The sequence below is a fragment of the Lampetra fluviatilis genome, chromosome 27 (assembly GCF_964198595.1).
Source record: "Lampetra fluviatilis chromosome 27, kcLamFluv1.1, whole genome shotgun sequence".
In the NCBI taxonomy this organism is placed as follows: domain Eukaryota; kingdom Metazoa; phylum Chordata; class Hyperoartia; order Petromyzontiformes; family Petromyzontidae; genus Lampetra; species Lampetra fluviatilis.
In genome coordinates, this window is record NC_136301.1 from 13149887 (window position 1) to 13170623 (window position 20737).

At 50.7% G+C, this 20737-nt stretch overlaps 1 protein-coding gene across 1 annotated transcript in view; it reads right to left on the reverse strand.

Moving 5' to 3' along the window:
- The window catches only part of LOC144942511 (serine protease HTRA3-like), a 64944-nt gene that overhangs the window by 18986 nt on the left and 25221 nt on the right, over nt 1–20737 (reverse strand). The window contains exons 3-6 of the mRNA XM_078869370.1: nt 18169–18363; nt 13520–13552; nt 10110–10224; nt 9522–9579 (exon numbers count right to left, since the gene is read on the reverse strand). Of these exons, the coding sequence (XP_078725496.1) occupies nt 9522–9579; nt 10110–10224; nt 13520–13552; nt 18169–18363 (401 nt within the window). The remainder of the gene's footprint in view (nt 1–9521; nt 9580–10109; nt 10225–13519; nt 13553–18168; nt 18364–20737) is intronic.

The following is a 20737-nucleotide window of genomic DNA, read 5'->3' on the forward strand; positions in this document are numbered from 1 at the left end:
TAAGGTCAAACACTAAGGCCCCCCTAGAGAGGGGACCACCGGGGGGTGAAATCGACGTAGCCCCGACACGAACAAGCTGTAGTGATAATGGCGAGCGAGTGATCTCCACACAGGTTCCAGCAACAACGCCCCCGGAAATGGTGACTCCTGGCGACTGGCTACGGGAGCTGGTGGCGGGGATCACGGGGGCCACGTCGCTGGTGGAAGGGGAGGTAAACAGAGTGCGTACCCGAATCCTGCTGGACACGGGGGCGGTGGCCTCGCTCGTGAGTGCAGCACACTGCAGCGCGATCGGGGTCGACGTGCGTCACCTGCAGGCCCCCCACCGCGCGCTGCACACGGCGAGCGGAGCCGGAATGGGGTTGCTGGGGAGAGCAACCCTAGAGGTCCGCATAGGCAGTCAGGTGTGCACCCAGGAGTTCTACGTGTCGAGTGCGTTGTGTCACGAGTGTATCGCAGGTACCGACCTCTTAGAACGGCTAGGACTCAACGTGCAACCCCGCCAGCGATGCGCCACCATGGAGAGCAACGGCGAGCGGATACCGTTCTTGGGACGAGAACCGACGCGCCCCCGCTTCGCACCTGTGGCCGCTATCCTGGCGACGGCAGTCACCATCGGCCCGCTCACCGAGATGCTGGTGCCGGTGGCAATATCCCCCACCGACCCCACGCTCCGACCATCAGGAGAGGTAATGCTAACTCCTCACCCGGAGTTGGCAAAACGGTATGGGGTCATGGGATCCGCCACGTTGGTAAACGCAGATGGGGACCGATTGTTTATGCGGATGTTTAACCCCCACAGTACCCCAGCGATACTGCGGCGGCGCACCCCGATAGCCACCGTACACCCCCTGCACGCACGCCACTCTAACGACTCGGTGTTCGCACTCTGGGCTGAGGACCCCGGTCGTTCTGAGGGTGACCAGGACCTGGCCTGGCGAGTCGGCCCGACTCCCCGAGCCGAGGTCATTCCCCTGCTCGACGCGTTACATGTACCATGGGCGGATTTACCTAAGGGAGAGGCCGATCGGCTGCGCGAGTTACTGCGGGAGTACCCCGACGTATTCAGTGAACACGACTCGGACGTGGGTCGGACCGATCTTGTTAAGCACCAAATTGACACCGGTGCAGCCCGACCCATCAAACTCCCTGCGTACCGAGTGGGCGCACCCGAACGCGCTCAAATCAAAGAGGCAGTTGGGGACATGCTTCGCGATAACATAATTCAGCCCTCGGCGAGCCCCTGGTCAGCCCCAGTGGTACTAGTGACGAAAAAGGATGGGTCAACCCGGTTCTGCGTCGATTACCGTAAACTAAATGCAGTCACGCTCGGCGATGCCTTCCCCATACCCCGCATCGACGACACCTTCGACAGCCTCGCTGGAGCGCGATATTTTTCCACCCTCGATCTCGCGTCCGGGTACTGGCAGGTGGAGATGGCGGAGGAGGATCGGCCGAAAACTGCATTCACCACCCCGATGGGGCTATTCGAGTTTCGAGTACTCCCGTTCGGACTCACCAATGCGCCCGCGACGTTCCAGCGGCTGATGGAGTTGGTGATGCGGGGCTTGCAATGGGAACAGTGCCTGATTTACTTGGACGATGTGATAGTGTTCAGTAGATCTTTGTCTGAGCATTGGTCCAGGCTTCGAGAGGTGTTCCAGCGACTGCGAGCGGCTCATCTCAAGCTCAAGCCACGTAAGTGTTACATCGCACAACGCGAGGTGGGGTACCTCGGGCATCGCGTCAGCGAGGCAGGTGTGCACACCGATCCGGAGAAGGTACGCGCCGTAGTGGAGTGGCCACAGCCAAGGAATCTGACGGAGATCAGATCATTTTTGGGGCTCGCCACCTATTATCGTCGATGTGTAAAGGGATTCAGCGAGATTGCACGCCCCCTCACCCAACTCACCTCCCCTAAGCACCCCTACCAGTGGACGGGGGCCTGCCAGACGGCCTTCATCACTCTCAAAGACCACCTGACCCACGCCCCCACCCTCGCTTTCCCCGATTTTACCACCGATTTTATTTTGGACACCGACGCCTGCAGCAGCGGGCTGGGCGCGGTGTTGTCACAGGTACAAGATGGGACGGAACGAGTCATCGCGTACGCCAGCCGGACCTTGAGTGGGGCCGAGCTTAACTATTGCGTGACCCGCCAAGAGTTGTACGCCGTGATTTTCGCATGTAAGCAGTTCCGGCCGTATTTGTACGGCAGGAAATGTCGCGTACGCACTGACCATTATGCTCTGCAGTTCCTTCTTACATTCAAGGAGCCGCGGGGGCAGATGGCCCGGTGGTTGGCGCAGTTGCAGGAGTACAACCTGCAAATCGAGTATCGGGCTGGCCGGACGCATGCAAACGCGGACGCCTTGTCGAGGCGACCCACGGTGGACGCCGAGACAAGGGCGGAGGAGGCCTGCCCGTGCTTCACGGGGGGACGCTGCCGGCAGGCAACGGACCCCCCCCCAGCGAGAGAGAGTGCAGTGTGCGCCACAGAGGCCCTCACAGGTGGCACCGAGGATCCCGTCGACCGCACGGCAAGCGCGGGACCCGCGGCTCGGGACCCGATCGGACGGATCCAGGAGGACGTCGGCTGCGCCTTCCCGGGCCTGAACGACGAGCAGCTGAGACAGACCCAGCAGCGAGATCCCGATCTGGCGGCAGTGGAGGCGGCACTGCGGGAGGAAAAGAGCGCCCTACCAGGACCCTGGAGCGGTTTGTATGCCCGGTTGTGTGTGCAGAACGGAGTGGTACGGGAGTTAACCGAGGCCGGCCAGCCGGGGTGCATCTGTGTTCCTGCCCAGGTGCGACCCCAGCTGCTTCGGCTGGTGCATGACCACCCACTCGGGGGCCACGATGGGGAACGACGCACTCGAGAGACCCTGCGTCGCCAGTATCTCTGGCCCAAATTGGCACAAGACGTGGCGGCCTGGGTACAGGGCTGCCGCGCCTGTCAGCAGTGCGGGCCGAAACCGGCACGATACCAGGTACCCCTAAGGCCGTTCCGCGTCAGCCGCACGAATCAGCTGGTCGGGATTGACCTACAGGGGCCATTCCCGCGATCCCATCGAGGCAACCGATATATCCTAGTCACAGTAGAGTATTTCACCCGCTACCCCGTGGCAGTGGCCATCCCTGATAAAACGGCCTTGGTGGTGGCCCGGGCATTCGTGGAACACTACGTACTTAAGCACGGGATCCCAGAACGAGTCCTCACCGACCAGGGTAGCGAGTTCGAGGCCGAGTTGTTCCAGGCACTGTGCCGAGAGTTCGGAATCCAGAAGGATCGAACCACAGCGTACCACCCCCAAGCGAACGGTATGGTGGAGCGCATGAATCAGACCCTAGCGGGGAAACTCAAACGTATGGCGGCCGCAAATCAACGGGATTGGGACGAACACCTCCCCTACGCCCTTTTCGCCTACGCCACCACCGTACACACGTCGACGGGACAAACCCCGTTTTTAATGATGTTCGGCCGTGAGTCTCGTTTACCCGCAGATCTGCTATTCGGCGTCCCTTCCCCCAGCCGGAGGAGGGAAGCCGCCCCGTGGAACACCTGTTGGAGACCCTGCGAGAAGCCCGAGGCCGAGCATACCCGCAAGGGGAAGCCGCGCATCGGCGGCAGGAACAGGGCACCCGACCCCTTTATGGAACCCCCCTTATTCCTGACAGGCGCTAAGGTGTGGCTACACACCCCTCGCGTCGGGGCCGGGCAGGTGGGGAAACTGACGACCTACTGGCGGGGACCCTGGACCGTGGTGCGACAGATCTCCCCCTGGACGGTACTAATTTATGGCGGGGAGAGGGATCGAGAGACGGTGGTCAACGTCCGCCGCTTAAAACCGTGGAAAGCGGCCCCGGCGAGAGAGAACCCCGTCACTCGAAGGCCCCGTAATCCCGGAGTACCCGCAACCCTCGTGTTGGGGGGCCTCGCACCCTACATGGGCCCCGCCGGGCCCCCGAGATGCCCCGACCCCGCCAGGGGACGTTTCCTCGTGGGCGCGGCTCAAGCAAGGTGCTCCAGTCAACCCGGGACGGAGACCAGCACCTCGGGGGGCTATGTCATGCCGCCGCCACGAAGCCGTTCAGCAGGCGCCCCATCTAAGACCTCGCCACCACCAAGCGACGGAGCCGACCCCGCGTCCCCCTCACCTCACCTCACACGAACACACCCGCACGCATTCCCCCCCCCCCCATAGAGCTCCGTGGGGAGGTCACCTGGCCGACCGGTTTTTATCCGAGAAGCCCTTATCGGGATTAAACTTTCACGGTTTCCGGCGACCAGGGAATTGGACGACCTCCCCCGACGCTACTTTGCACCGCGGCGCTGCGACCGGCCTTAAGGTTGCAAGGTCGCAGCGAGGGGCCACTCGGCCACCGCGGGGGAAACGCATCTCACACACCCCACACACGCAAGTATCGACGGGGCAGGCAGAGGGAATAAGCATTGTGATGGAGGAGCATCATTAGAAAACACGCAGGCACCATTGTTAGGGGAGTTAAAGGATAAGGCTGTTAGTATGAGTAATCGGGAGAGCGGGGTCACGCGGGGAGCCGTGCACAAATTCCCACGGCGCACCTTTGTGACGGACGCCGCCGCATAAACTGCGATAATGGGGGGGGGCCTGCGTGAGAAAGGGATTGATTGGAATTTGCGCCGCGCAGGTTGAGCATTAATTAGCATATCAAAAGCGGATTGATTGGAATTTGCGCCGCGCAGGTTGAGCATTAAGTCGCATATCAAAAGCGCCCGGAACGGCGGTGCGCATGCGAGAGGGTCGCGAGCCTATTGTCCAGAGCCGCATTCCCTTTGAGGTAGGGAGGATAAATGGGGAGCGCAAAGGGGAAATCGCACTCTTGCTCCGAGAAGCCAACGTCCAGGACTGCCCCAGCTCTGCCCTCCGGACGTCCGTGCGACGTGTCGAGGCAAGCAGCGAGGAAAACCCACGGAACGTCGAGTGCCTCAAACCGTGAGTAAGGAGGTAAAAGTGTTTCGTGAACGATAAATAGGGAATAGGTTCCGGGTTAGTAGAGTAGGCAGCCTCGTCGATTCATACTGACTCAACAACCAGTCCCACGTAGCAGACAATAAATCATTAATAGCTGATCGTGGCCTCGTGTGATCTCGTGTTATAAGTGTGAATGCGTGTGGTACTGTGTATGCGTAAGCTCGCGGCGTGCGTAATCGGCGTACCCCAGGTGCGCGATCATAACGTGAGCGGCGAGCGCGGCGCAGAGCGGCGCAAGAGTGGGTATCGCGTGTGGAGCTGTATGTGTGTGTGCGCGCACGTTCACGACGTGTATAATACAGGTGCGCGATCCTAGCGTGAGTGGTCAGGGTTGAGTGAGTGCCGCGCAGAGCTGTGTGTGGGTGTGCGCGTACGTAATTAACCATGCCTACTACGCGGACCCGCGGGGGAGGGGAATCCTGGAGCGACGGCTCTCACCCCATGGGTGAAGAACCCAGCAGCGGTTCGCCTAGCAGCGAGGGGGCGAGTAATGAGGTTAACCCGGCCGTTAGGGGTACCGAGGGAGGGATCTCGGGGGCTAGCGACCCTCACAGCTCACTAACAGCACTTGCCCCAACAGTCTGTTGAATTAATACGGGGGGTCTTTGTCCACGAGATGCTTGCATGGCAAAGGTTGAGGTGCCACATCAAAGCAAAATACAGCAAAACACTTCTCTTAACGTCCCGCAAAATACAGGTGTGTGTCGTCGTTCGCACCAGTGTCGTTTGTTGTACACCAAGAGTCCAAGTTTGTGTCTCTGCCTGTAGACAAGGACCCTGATGACCCTTGCTTGCTCTCGTGTTTAACCCCCACACGATCACGAACAATGTGCCACGATAGTGGCTATGCCATCACTACTTCGCTACGGACCGGACAATCGTAGTCACCACTACAGGGCAGGCTGATGGAAACGAATACCAAAACTTTCACTAAACACGTCCCTTCTCTGTCTGAATATTTACATTTCGCCTATTAACATTGAGGTATATAACATTTACAATTCGAGTACTACGTTTCGCCATAAATTACAACCAGCCTCATCAGGCAACAGCCAGAGATGTGGATAAATCATCCTCCTGTTTCCGTCTTAAATGGAGGGATAATTGTGATGTCCTCACTTGTGAGCCAATTAGGTGTGAAGACCTGAGGTGATATATCGTACTCAAATTGTAAATGTTGTAGGTTTATTCTCCAACACACGACCGGTGTGCTGAACTAGTAACGAATTGGCACGTTTTGTTTACGTGACAAACCTTCATCATTGGCTGTGTCAGGTGGTGGCGGGTTTAACGACACATTTGTATATACGCGATCTCCCCCCACCCAAAACCTCTATTATGGATATTGGTCGAGAAAGCCTACGTGTTATAAAGTGATGAGTGTGAGTGAACAAGTAAAAGTATTAGATAAGCTCGATATCGGTGAGAGTGCATCTGTGGTAGGCCTACATTTGCTATGGAATCGACTGAGGCCCATTAAAAAGAAGCGCTCCCCAGAGTGTTACAATGATAACTGTTGCGTTATCATTCATGGCCGATGCGGCCACCTGATGCACAAATAACGCGGCCACGAGTGTGGTCACCAATCCCAAGCCAGCTGCTGTCTTCACTCCTTTAAGGGAGGAATGGACAAGATCCACTCTTCGTCTGAACAGACAATTGAGTGGATAACAAATCTAAAGTTACATATTTAATCTGCTGCTATTAGTACGTACGAAAGAAAGAAAATCAAACGCCTGCATCTCCCAAAAAGTCATGCTCCTGAATTCCTCACCATCACTGCCTACACCGTCATCGTCAAATCATCATCATCAAAGGTAATAAAAAAAGTTCTTCATGATTTATTACTTATTTATTGTAGTAATCGTTATTAAACATCTACCATTCCCCCGCCCCCCCCCCCATGTTCACTCGCACCAGGAACGTAACCCAATTATTCCCGTTGAGCAAGGTTTCTGCACTCGCGAATTCTGCATTCGCGAGCGTTTTTAAGAATGTATTCCCCGCGACTGGAGAGGGTTTACTCTATAGCTCAGCGGGCTTTACATGGTAAAATAATTAGTTTATAGATAGAGAAATGCAGCATTGCCAGGAGGAGACAGCGTGGCAGAGGCTTCGTATTTGAACGGGGCAGAAAGCGTGAGTGATTTTTGTGTTGTTTTAACTTTATACCTTCATAAGATAATACAGACGCTTAGACACATAGGTGTAAACAGCCATTCAGATAGTGAAATTCAGTTAATTTAGGTCGATTTAATAACCTAAATCGACGTAATTTATGGAGACTGAGAGAAGGGGCGTGTTTAGTGAACATGTTGGTATTTATTGTCATCAACCTGTTCTGCGGTGGTGACTACGATCGTACAGTCTGTAACGAGGTGAACCTACCCGACTGGTGAAGGCCTAGCGACTACCAAGCCATTGTTTGTGATGGCGTGCGTGTCGAACACGAGATCAGCAAGGGTCAGGGTTAGTCATTCTGGTGTTGTCAGCGTCGTTGAGACGTTTCTTTGCTGGACTGCGCTTTAATGTGTCCAATCTGTCACCAAATCAAAAACCAAGCTACTCTGCCTCACTACAGATTATCCCAGTGAATGTCATTTCCCCGTATGTGACAATCATCAACATCATCAACACCACCATCATAACCACCACCATCATCACCACAGAACCAGTCGGAGCTCACTAATCAGTCTAAGACATAATCACCATCATTATCAGTGTGTGGTGAATGAGAGTGGTGAGACTAAATTTCGATTTAAAGCTTTCGTGACTGCAGGGATTCATCTTCTTGGTTCTTTCGGTAAAGTCACGTAGAAGGAAAAGAATAAAATAATAAAAATAAAACATAATCAAATAATTCTCACGACGTTTCGGCCACAACACAAGCAGCCGTCTTCAGGTGGAGAACAGGTCTGTCGAGAAGGCCTTCTCCACCTGAAGACGGCTGCTTGCGTTGTGGCCGAAACGTCGTGAGAATTATTTTATTATGTTTTATTTTTATTATTTTCCTTCTACGTGACTTTACCGAAAGAACCAAGAATAAAAAGTGGTGAGACTGTTTATGTGGTGATAGTGTGTGGTGAGTGTGTGAGTGGTTAGAGTTCGCACCTTGAGGTGAGGTGGTGTATGTGTGAAGAGGATGTCGTGTGAGTATGGTGAGACTGGAGTGAGTGTAGTGAGATGACGGAGTGTGGTGGGGCTGTGGTAATGTGCGTTTGTGTGGCTCTGGTGAGTGAATGTGGTGAGGCTGTGATGATCATGTAGGTTGTGAGGCTGCGGTGAGGCTGTGGTAAGTGTAGTATTGACGATGAGGTTGACTGGTGGCGAAATGGTCCGGGAAGCAATGTCTTCAGTATGAGTTATATGGCTCTCCGATTCACCAGCCCTGCTCCTGGTCTCACAAGCTGCGCCTCGGATGTCCTACGGAGCTGGCCCTCTGCTCCCTTCGTCGGCCATCCTCTACACTGCGGCTTTGGCCACAGCTGCGCCCGTGTCAGTCCATCAACAATGCAGCCTCAATTAACCTATCTTTGTTATCCAGCTCAGCCACAGATGCTTCAGCGCAATTCGTTTTTTTTTGTCTTAGCAGCCTTCCAAGAATGTCTTCACATGTATCCTATATAACTGTTGTGCAATCCCCAGCCTTTGCGACTTGTGCATTGTGCGATGTTGGATCTATGGGTAATAAGTCATTGTTGATTCATGATCTTGTCAGTGATATCGACACTTTTTATTTAGTTTTTCACTGAAACCTGACATTCACATGCTTAAGTTAAGTTGGGCTACACCATTCATCATGACCATGAACTTGCTTAAACTCAGTGGTTGAGCCGGTCACTAACATCGCACTGCTCGCCCGAGACCTCGCCCGGGACCTTGCTCGTCATCCTGGGGGATACGGAGAGGCCGACCCACGTCCATGTGTTTGCAAGGAGCGATTACTGCGATGCTGTTCTTTCGTGTGTTCCCACCCGAGTCCTCGGTGAACTTGTTCATGTTTTTGTTTTTTGTTTGTTGCGGTTGCACCCGATTCAAGAGCCGAATGGCTCACAGGGCTATACCAAATAAATTAAACTTGAAACTGAAACTCAGCTGCTAGAATCTTATCAAGAAACCCAGCCGATCCCTATGAAGTTCAGATTGAAGTTTAACATTCTCCTTTTTGACCTATGAGGCTCCCCAAAGTGGACAAGTTGGTTACCTCACAACCTCACCGGGGCCTTGTGCTTGTGTGGCCACGCCGAAGGCTTCATTCTGCCCCCCCCCCCCCCTCGTTTAAGTCCCAGCTTCTTCGTTTTTCCTCTCCTTGGACAAAGATTTGTTTATGTTGTGATGTGCCATTGCCTTGAGTACCTTGTAGGAAAGCGCTTTATTAATGCGTTATTAGCGTGCATGTCGAGGATGTGGTGAGACTGTGGCGAGTGAGGTGAATGAGTGAGTTATTGTGGCGAGGCTGTGGTGAATGTGGCGAGGCTGTGGTGAATGTGGAGTGAGGGCTCGCACCTCGTGGTGAGCGTCAGCATGCTGATGCCGATGTATCGTCGCTTCATCTCGTTCTTCTCTGTGAAGACGACGAGGATATCATCATCGCCATGACGACAAAAAGGGGGGGGGGGTTGGAGGAGGAAGAGAATGTGCATGAGAGGGAAAAGAAGGGGGAGGGAGGAGTAAGGGGAGGGGGAAGTGAGGAGGAGGGAGGGAGGAGGAGAGGGAGGATGAAAGGAGGATGGGAGAAAGAGAACGAAGCAGTGCCGGATTAAGCTGGTGCGGGGCCTGTAGCATTTGTTATAAAGGGGCCCTAAGTAAAAAACACATACATATTAAAACACAAATTTTGTACTTGCACAGTAAAGTAATTATATTTTTTAATTTGCTATACAGGCAGATAATACGACAAAACGCTAACCTTAAACACGCAGTCGTTCATACAAGTTGAAGGCAGTATAGTACTATAGTATTAGAGCAAGTGTAGAATCACTGATAGCTTGAAAGCATTTGGCGCGGGGCACTTTAAAGTTTGGGGCCCATAGCATATGCAACTTTTGCTGCACTGGAAGGAAGGTAGAGGATTAGGGAGGGAGGACTCCCCACCTCTGGTCTGCCGGTGGTGCGACTCGGAGAGGAAGAGGCGAATGCGATCAGAGGGGATCGCAAACGAGATCCCAGCAGCCACCTTGAGCGCATTGATGCCAATCACCTCGCCATCCTAGCTCATCAACACCATCAACATCATCAACATTATCACCTCCAACATCACTACCGTCATAATCAACATCATTGCCTACCACTTGGTTTTCCCGGGCCATTGGTTCAGGGAAAGCTGCAGTGGTGGCCACCATCTTTTCAACCTTTTCCCACCCACCTTGTGGACCCTCCATCAACTGCCGCCTTTCCCCTGGTCCCCTGTGTGGTCATTGGTCGCAACCTTGCTGCCCGCTGGCTCATCTTTAGCGGCTATTATGTGGCTGGGAGGTTACCTGCATACATCAGCGCGGTCCTCTCGGCGGCGTCTCCGGCTGGCTAAACCGGCTTGGTTGATCCGGTGTCGCTTCTGTCACTAAAACACGTCACCTACTTCTGAAATGTAGCAACGAGTTACTCGCCTGATTTTCTGCTGGGCCTGAAATACACTTCCGCATCATCCAGACCCAAGCGCCCACTCGGTTTGTTAACTGCGGGGATTAATACAACGACGGCCTTATGTACAGTACACCGTAGGTGTACAGTCGGATAATGCATTCATCAATTGACCTGACTCATGCGAACAAATGCATCATTAATTCTCATCGCTGGTTCCCAATCTCATATACCCATCATATCGCATAGACTCCGTCATCTGCCACTCGGCAAGAATCAATGGTCTTCTCCACAAACTCTCATCCCGTCTACACCTGCCCCACATTCTGTATACCCATGATGATTAAATTATCCTTATTAAACATTCTCTGAATTAACAATACAACACTGAGTATTGATGATTTTCCTTTGGAGGGGATGACTGAGGGTGCCACGGTGTCTGGATGTTAACTACCTCGCCTGGTATACAGGAGGTAGTGGGTTAGATTCCGACACTGAGGCCTACATATTTGGAGTTTGCATGTTCTCCCCGAGGTCGTGTAGATTTTTCTCTCGGTCATCCGGCATCTCCCTCCACATTCGGAAATAGGCGTTTAGAGCATTTGGCTGCTGTAAAAAAAATCCACATGATAAGCTATTATTTGTGGCAAGGTTGCTTTGAAAAACAGCTTTGTATCTCAGTGGGTCTTACCTGGTAAAGTAATATGTAGTGTAGCTATTATCTGCCTTACTGGAACGTGAAATTCATCATTAGATGTTCTCCCTTTTTTTAAATCAGTTCCTTCACGTTTCCACTTCTTTGAACGTGCTCGGCCTATAGGTTGATAATAGGGGTTTTCCCCTTTTTTTCTGGCAACAAAACTGAAACCTTATTACAAGGAATCATGTGTGGACCAATAAGTTTCAAGGACAATGCATATATTATCAGAGTGTGTTTTTTGTTTGCATTTTGACCACACGTATTGTCGTTAATGCACACATGATTCCTTGTTAAAAGGTTTCAGTTTTGTTGCCAGTAAAAAGGGGAAACCCCATATTATTATATTTTAGTACTCGTAAAGGAGGTCTAATGACATATATAGGTTCTTCCTCTTGGCAAACTCATTTCAAGCTTTTGATATAAAACACAATTTCCTGAACATGATACACAGATTAATTATTAGTTTCAATCAGTCTGATTTAAATCCACTTTCCACCCTGACGTCCTGTCTTACTGCAGCTTCTGACTGGCTCGCAGCAAATTTTCTTCAGCTAAATAACTAGAAAACGGAAGTTATCTTAGTTGGGCAAATCAATTACCTCACAACATCAGCAATCTACCGTCGGTCTGCTTGACTCTGATCTTCATATTCGTCAACAGGCACGAAATCTGGGGTTCATTCTTGACTGTAACCTCTCCTTTTCTTCTCACATATCCTATATGTGCAAGCCCGTTTACTTTCATCTAATCTTCGTAACATTTCCCGTATCCGAAACTCTCTCCGATATGACTGCCGAAGCAATAATCCATGCATTTGTAACTTCCAGGATAGACGACTGCCATGTTTTTTTTCAATTTGGTCTTCCTTAGTTTCTCATCCAACGTGTGCAGTACAGCCAAAGCGCAGCTGCAAGAGTACTTACTCATACCCGTAAGCATCATCATATTACGTACACCCATTTCACGACCCCTCCACTGGCTACCTATTCGGTCTCTAATCACCTTCAAGGATGCATTGTTTTCCAAATTCTTTGTGGACATTGGAGCGATTGGTATAAATGAGTCGTTACCTTTTTGACACTCCATCACCGCCCTTTCTATGAAGGTTTCCTGGCTTGGTTGAGAAGTTGGGACTGTGCTCTGGGATGTGTAGTAGACCCCATGGACTGATTTGTTGTTGTGATAACCTTTGTTGTTTGTGCATTTTGTTTTGGTGACAATTGTTTATTAATTTTGATTTTGCTTGGTAGTAGTATGGTTTTCATTTACTTGGTAGTAGTGGCTGTATAAGGTAGTTGGTCCTTATATAATTAATGTACAGCGTTGTACATTAATCTTAATTTATATAAAAGGGAAATTTGTGAATGTGTGTCTGTTCAAAATGTTTAGCATACTGCCCAACATGCAACAAACTTGAAATGTGACATGTGGGTACTTTCCAGACTGTACACCATGCAAAAATTATGAAAAGAGACTTTTTGGGGGGGGGGGGGGGGCGCGCAATAATGCATCTATTTTGCACGGCAAGTAAGCTGTGACGTCACATCTGTCATGTCACCCGCATGCGGAAACGTAATGCAGTGTGCCTGCTGACGTCCGCATTCTCCACGTAGGCCGTGTATCCCGCACAAATGCGTGGTATAGCTGTCTCTATTTTCTAAGTCTATGCGACAATTTTCAGTTCGCTCTTAAATATAAAGCAGAAAATACATCTGTTTGTGTGAAGCAGCAAAAACTCTCGACCGCTGATCTCTGACGTCATGAAATTTGCACCGCTCATGCTGTCTGGAATTTCTAAGGGAAGGCGACAATTTTCAGCTCGCCACGTAATTCCCTTCCCGAGTTGCCTAAATCGACCTTGCGTATAAGTGGGTTAGGGTTGAATTCCTTCAGTGAAAAACATCCGATTTAGTTCCATTGATTTGTTTCGGCTTTTTTCTTTATTGCAAGCATCAATTTTTTCAGGGGTTTTCAGTGAAATATAAGGGGATATGAAATTAATCCTAGATAAGAATCCAAGTACCAGGCGAAGCAGGGTAGTAAAGCTAGTTATTTATAAAATGAAAGTACGTTTATTATTATCACTACCATCACTAAAACCAACGTGAACATCATCATGGTTATTACATCATCACGCAGGCTGCCTCATCATCGTCGTCGTGGTCGCACTGTGTTTGACAGCCGGTGCCCCAGAGTAGGGTCAAGGTCATGTGACATCACTCACCAGGTTGACGAGCGGCCCTCCAGAATTACCGTACTGCAATGACATCACCAACATCATCATCACCATCGACACCAGCATCACTGGCATCACCATCATTAACATCATCACCAACATCACCGGAAACTATCAATATCACCAACATCATCACCACTGTCAAATTTGAGCTTTTGGGCAAGAGTGAGAGTATCTGAATGAGTGTGAAAGTGTGTGGCAGAGAGAGTGCTAGATTGTGTGTTAGCGTATGTGAGAGTGAGTGTGAGAGTGTGTGTGAGAGAGTGCGTGAGAGTGTGAGAGTGTGTGACAGTGAGAGAGTATGGGTGAGAGAGTGCGTGAGAGTGAATGTGAGAGTGTGTGTGAGAGAGTGCGTGTGACAGTGTGCGTGTGTATGGGAGTGATAGTGTAGCGGTTAGCGCGCTGTGCTAGGAAGCTGGCGACCCGAGTTCGATTCCCGCTCATGGCCGACATCAGTCACGATAATTAATCTAAACCGGTTATGGGCCTCCGCTAGATCGACTCAGCCTCAAATTAGTACCTGGTGTGATGCGTAAATATTGCCACTAGGGAGACAAAGGCGGCGGGGCGTGGTGTTGGCCACCCACCCCCTTGTGTGCCGTTCTGGCCTTCATTAGGTGTTCGCTAACAGCACTTGCCCCAACAGTCTGTTTAGGCTATACGCGGGGGATCTTTGTCTGGCAAAACAACCCCCTACCTCCTCGTTGGTGCCGGACGGTAACGCTTTGGTGAGCAGTGCCATGGCGGGAGGGCAAATTTTGATTGGCCATTCTCCTCATGCCAAAGGGGGCTCTGGACGGGTGCGAGGGGCTAGTTACCCCTCCACCTTCAATTCAAGTACCACTAAATTATGGAAAAAAACATGTACTTAAGCTTGTGCCGGAGGCCCCAGGGTAACATGCGTCGATGACGTCTCCTGGCCAAACCCCATTTGGCAGAACCAGGAGATTGAATCTTTACCCTCGGGGTTCCTCCAGAAACAGCCAAAAGCCACTGCGGGTGGCCACATGGAATGTTCAAATGCTCACTGCAGAGGAGAGGCTGCCACTCCTCTGTCAGAAGCTGGACCGGTACAGCCTGGATCGCTGTGGTATTCAGGGGGTACGGTGGACCGGCTCTGGCTCCTACCACCATGAGGGGTCGACAGTCCTCGACTCGGGGCAGGAGACTGCGAAACAACAGGGAGTGGCTCATCTTCTGAACAAAAGAAGGAAGGGGGCATGGAAGCATGGCGGTGTGGAAAGCTGTAAGCCCCAGAGGCAAGGAGTGGTGGTCGTGGTTACTTATGCCCCCACCAAATACGAACATCAGTGGAGGGATGCAGGCAAGGCTGATGAGTCAGATGCCTTCTATGACCTGTCACAGGTGCTAGCTAAAGTGGCCCCTTGGGATAGAGTCATCTTGTTGGGTGACTTTAATGCCTGAGTTGGTCATGATGCTAACACCTGGTCTGGAGTGATTGGAAGGTATGGGCCAGATCAGTTCAATCACAACGGTAGGAAGCTGATATATTTTTGTGTAGCCCATGGGCTTGTAATTACCAACACGCTGTTCTGAGATGATCTCCAAAGCAAAATTCTGAGGGAGAGTGGTGTTTGTGTGTAGACTCTCCTATAACAGGACCCTGCGGGGTGGGCTGGTAGGAACGAATAACCAAAGAATATAAACATAATGTATTATTACACTTGTTTAGGCAGGAAAGCCCCACTGAGTCTAAATTTTTTGTAGGGTCCTGCCAAGTGTTTGCAGTAGGGGGCGATGTTGCTACACTGAATCGGACGATACGAAGGGAGAGTGAGGCCTAGTTCTAGGCTTTAGGCCTAGCTGTAGGCGTTAGGCCGCTGTGAGTTAATTTGTAATTTAAATGTTTTAATTATTTATGTAAAAGCTTTAAATGTAAATGTTTATATTTAAAAACATCAGGGAATGTAACATTGTAAAACATTAACTCCCTTTCACACACGCGGGGGTACGATACGAAGGGAGAGGTTGAGGCCTAGTTCTAGGCTTTAGGCCGCCGTGAGTTAATTTTAAAATTAAATGTTTTTATTATTTAAGTAAAAGCTTTAAATTTAAATGTTTCTATTTAAAAGCATCAGGGAATGTAACATTGTCAAACATTAACTCCCTTGCACACACGCGGGGGTACGATACGAAGGGAGAGTGATAGGCGTAGTTTGAGGCTTTAGGCCTAGCTGTAGGCTTTAGGGCGCTGTGAGTTATTTTTTAATTTCAAAGTTTTAATTAAAAGCTATCTCAGGGAATTATAAGGGAATGTTACACTTGTTTAGCCAGGAAAGCCTCACTGAGTCTAAAGGTTTTTGTAGGGTCATGCCAAGTGTTTTCAGTAGGGAGCGATGTTGCTATACGTAATCGGACATCGGACGGACGGACGGACGATATTATTTTTTAATTTCAAAGTTTTAATTAAAAGCTATCTCAGGGAATTATAAGGGAATGTTACACTTGTTTAGCCAGGAAAGCCTCATTAATTTAAATGTTTTAATTAAAAGCTATCTGAGGGAATTACAAGGGAATGTTACACTTGTTTAGCCAGGAAAGCGTCACTGAGTCTAAAGGTTTTTGTAGGGTCATGCCAAGTGTTTGCAGTAGGGGGCGATGTTGCTACACGGTCAGACGGACGGTCGGACGGACGGACGATATAATCTATTGTAGGCTGGTCCACTTCGTTCCTACCAGTATAACATCACAATAACAGTCTGGACCACTGGACGGGTTCTGCTGGATTGGAAGGTGGTCCCTCTCTTTAAGAAAGAGGACCGCACAGACTGTAACAACTATAGGGGCATCTCTCTCCTGAGTATGCCCGGGAAAGGTTCTGGCAAGAATTATTCAACATCACCTTGCCAGGCACGCTTAGGAGAGACTTGCGGAGCCCCAATGTGGTTTTAGGAAAGGGCGCTCCTGCACAGATGACATATTTTCTGTCTGTCTGCTACAGCAGAGGTATAGGGAATTCCGACAGGATCTACAAAAAAAAGATCTATTATGGAGGACGTACATCTCTGCTTTATTAACCTGATCAAGGCCTATGCTACCATGAATAGGCCTGGGCCCTGGGTTGTTCTTCATGCTTTCGGAGTCCGTAACTCTCTGCTCACAAATCATTAAGGACCTTCATGATGGTGGGCAGGCCCGGATAAAACTATTTTGGCAGGAGTCGGAGCCATTCCCTGTTCACCTTGGGGTGTGACAGGGATGTCCTCTGGCTCCCAGATAATTAAACTTTTTTCTTACCACTTAGTTTGTGAAGCCTTCTCTGGTTGTACCGGAGGAATCTCTGTCTGATACAGATACAATGGGAGGCTGATTGATGCCCTGGTGCGGTCAAGGGATGGCACCCTATTGGTCAACCATGTTATGTATGCTGATGATCGGGCCATTGCTGCTCACTTAGATGAGTTGGAAGTGCTGCTGCTCAATCTGAGATGTGCCACTATGAGGTGGGGCCTTACCATCAGCCCCACAAAAATGAAGCACCTGCCGGGGTATTTTGTGCCATCAAACACTCCACTCCTTCAACTCCCCATTGGTGATGGGGCAGTTGTGAGTGGAGAGTTTTCCATACTTGGGCAGTGTGCTTATGACCAGCTCTGGTTTGACAGCAGAGGTCTCACGTTGAATCAGTCGAGCGGCATTTGCTTTTCATCGGATGCGTAATACTGTGTGGAAGCTTCCTGGTCTGTCGCTCTACACGAAGCTTCAGGTCTTCTTGGTCACCGTCATGCCCTCCCTTATCTATGCTTGTAAAACGTGGACCCCCCTAAAGGAACATCTTCGCAAGTTATAAACATTTAGGCTGGCCTGCCTACAATCCATCTTGAGTTTAACCAGGCTGGATTGTGTGAGGTCACAAATCCTTGAAATATCTGGACAAAGTCCCATCGGTGAGCTCCTCCAGCAGGCAAGGCTGCATTGGCTGGGTTATGTAGCCCGCATTCCCAGCCACCGTATACCTAAATAGCTTTTTTCAGTTGGATAAAAGGGGCTAAACGGGCGTGGCACGGGCTAGAGAAGAGATGAGGTGATGTGGTACAAGAGGATGTGGAGCTGAGTGGACTTGCTGATTGCTGGTACTAGCAGTGTAAAGATCGATCTCTGTGGAGGAGGCTCGTGAAGGACGCTATTGGGCAGTTGAAGGCAGTTGCCCTCCAGCAACAACAGAGGATCAATGCTCACGACAATGAGTGGAGCGCCGGGTGGCTAAAACACAGCAAGTTGGCACATTAGGGGGTAGAGGTGGTGCATCGGCCCATCATCTCAGTCAGCCAATCCATGGCACCTGGGTCTGTCCCGTGACCTCCTGCCAGCATGCGTTCGATACTTCACGTGGCCATAAAGTACACCTAGTGGCGAATAGTGTTTGTTGATGTGAGAGTTGGAGTGAGAGAGTATGAGAGTGTGTGAAAGTATCACGGTGTGGTGTTTGGTGTGTTTTGCGATCCAGGGTGGTGAGTATCACAGTGAGGTGTTGTGCGCATTGTGTTGTGGTGCAGTGTGGTGATTATCGCCGTACCGTGGGTGCAATAAGTATCACGGTGTGGTGTCACGTTGTGGCGAGTATCTTGGTGTGGTGTCACGGTGTGTTGCGGCGAGTGCCGTGGTGCGGCGCGCACGTTGATGATGGCGTCGGTCTGGATGTAGTCGAGGTCGGAGTCCTGCAGGCCCAGCTCGCGGCCCCCACGCTGCGCAGTGCTCACAATCCCGGTGGTCACGGTGTTCTGCAGAGCGAAGGGGCTGCCGATGGCTACCACAAACTCGCCAGGCCGCAGCTCGCTCGAGCGGCCCAGCTGCAGGACGGCCAGCGGGTGCTGCACAAATGCATGCCCACATACACACAGTCACGGACGTACACACCTTCACACACGCATACGCAGTCACGCATGTGCAACGACAACCGCCACGAAGTGACGATGACGTCACCGTGGCACTTGTGCCAGGCTAAGTGCCCTTTAAGGTCACGTGAAGTGTCGAACGCCCGCTGGCTGGAGGTCACGAGACAGACCCAGGTGCCATGGATTGACTGACTAAGATCTTCGGTGGCGGAATAAGTAACCACCACCACCACTCCTCGCCTCTGGTTGATGGGAAGGCGAGCCCAAAGTAGCCTGGGGCTTACAGCTTCCCACACCGCCACGCTCCCACGCCCCTTCATTATTTTGTTCTGAAGAGCCACTCCCTAGATTTGAAGCTTTCGTGACTGCAAGGATTCATATTCTTAGGTTTTTTCGATAAAGTCACGTAGGTAAAACATCAAAATTAATAAAAAAATAATAAAATAAAATAAAAATCACGACGTTTCGGAGGCAACACAAGTCTCCGTCATCAGGTGGGACCGTCACAGCCAGATTAGCTGCATCAAGTGAGGCAGTGATTCAAGATGTAATCCCTTAAAAGCAAGTTTGAGGGGGGGAGGAGAGGGGGGGGGGGAGCTCATCAGAATGTGGTAGCCAATGAATGGAACATATCGGGAGGGAGGGGGGCGGGGCTCAAAGACCGCACGGAGTACCACGTACAAAGCATCGGGAGGGGGAGGGGGGCGGGGCCAAAAGGAAGGAACGACGGCTTGGACGCGGGTGTGCGCAAGCAACTACTGCTGCACACGCCAACGCATTGGACAGAGAGGGGGGCGTGTGCAGCAGTAGTTGCTTGCGCACAACCGTGTCCAAGCCGTCGTCCTTCCTTTTGGCCCCGCCCCCCTCCCCCTCCCGATGCGTTGTACGTGGTACTCCGTGCGGTCTTTGAGCCCCGCCCCCCTCCCTCCCGATACGTTCCATTCATTGGCTACCACATTCTGATGAGCTCCCCCCCCCTCTCCTCCCCCCCTCAAACTTGCTTTTAAGGGATTACATCTTGAATCATTGCCTCACTTGATGCAGCTAATCTGGCTGTGACGGTCCCACCTGATGACGGAGACTTGTGTTGCCTCCGAAACGTCGTGATTTTTATTTTATTTGATTATTTTTATTAATTTTGATGTTTTACCTACGTGACTTTACCGAAAAAACCTAAGAATATGAGCCACTCCCTGTTGATTGTCAGTCTCCTGCTCCGAATAGAGGACTGTCCACCCATCATGGTGACTGAATGCCAGAGATCCAGACAGTACTGGTCCATCTCACGACAGGGGAGTGGCAGCCTCTCCTCCGCAATGAGCGTTCGAACATTCCACGTGGCCACTCGCAGTGGCTTTTTGTTGTTTCTGGAGGAACTCCGAGGGTAAGGATTCAGTTTCCTGCCTCTGACAATTGAGGTTTGGCCAGGAGATGTCAGACGCCTGTCTACCCTGAACCTCCGGCAAAATCTTTGTTCTATATTTTGCACATAGTTCAGTGATAGTTGAATTGAAGGTTGAGGAGTTACCAGCCCCTCGCACACATCCAGAGCCCCCATTTGGCTGCTGTAGTGGCTACAAGCATCATGTGGGGAATAACCGATTTTTGAATTGGCCTTAACTGCATGGCATTTCTCACATCCACCACAGCATTACCGTCTGGCACCATCGAGGAGGTATGATGTTGTTTTTGCATGCACAGCCATGCACTCACACGCATGCGCACACAAATGCAGTCACAACAACAACCGCCATTCGCCACGAAGTGGTGGTGACATCACCACGATGTTTGTGCCAGGCTATGTCTAGTCATACACACAAGCACAAGCAGTCATCCAAAAATCGTGTGACGTGAGAGGCAATTAATGTGACAAGCCACCAGCAGGTGTCTGCAGGGATATTTGACCGCAAATCGCTGTTCCCATGCCGAATGTTCAACCTAAGGCTGAGAATTAAAGATGGCCACCAAGATGACTACCATAACCTGTTGTGATTTTTTCCAGTTCCAGAGCAGCTTCTCTTGACATTTCAAAACATTGTACAGGATGTTTGAGGTCTCGAAATTCAATGGAATATTTTTTTAATGTGCAGGAATTATCCGAAATATATGTGAGAACAATTTTTTGAAAGGTTGTCACATGATTTTTATACACGTGAAAAATGTTGTGTTTGAAGGTAAAACACCAACCTACGGTACTGCATCAAATGTACTGCTACAAATCTGTTTTCCTACAATTTACGTGATTCCTTTCAATTCTAAATACGACAAAAATTTGACATTTTACACATCTGACAAGAGCACATGGTTGTACACGGCCATTGCACTTTTTTTGCACATACGGTTCCTGCTT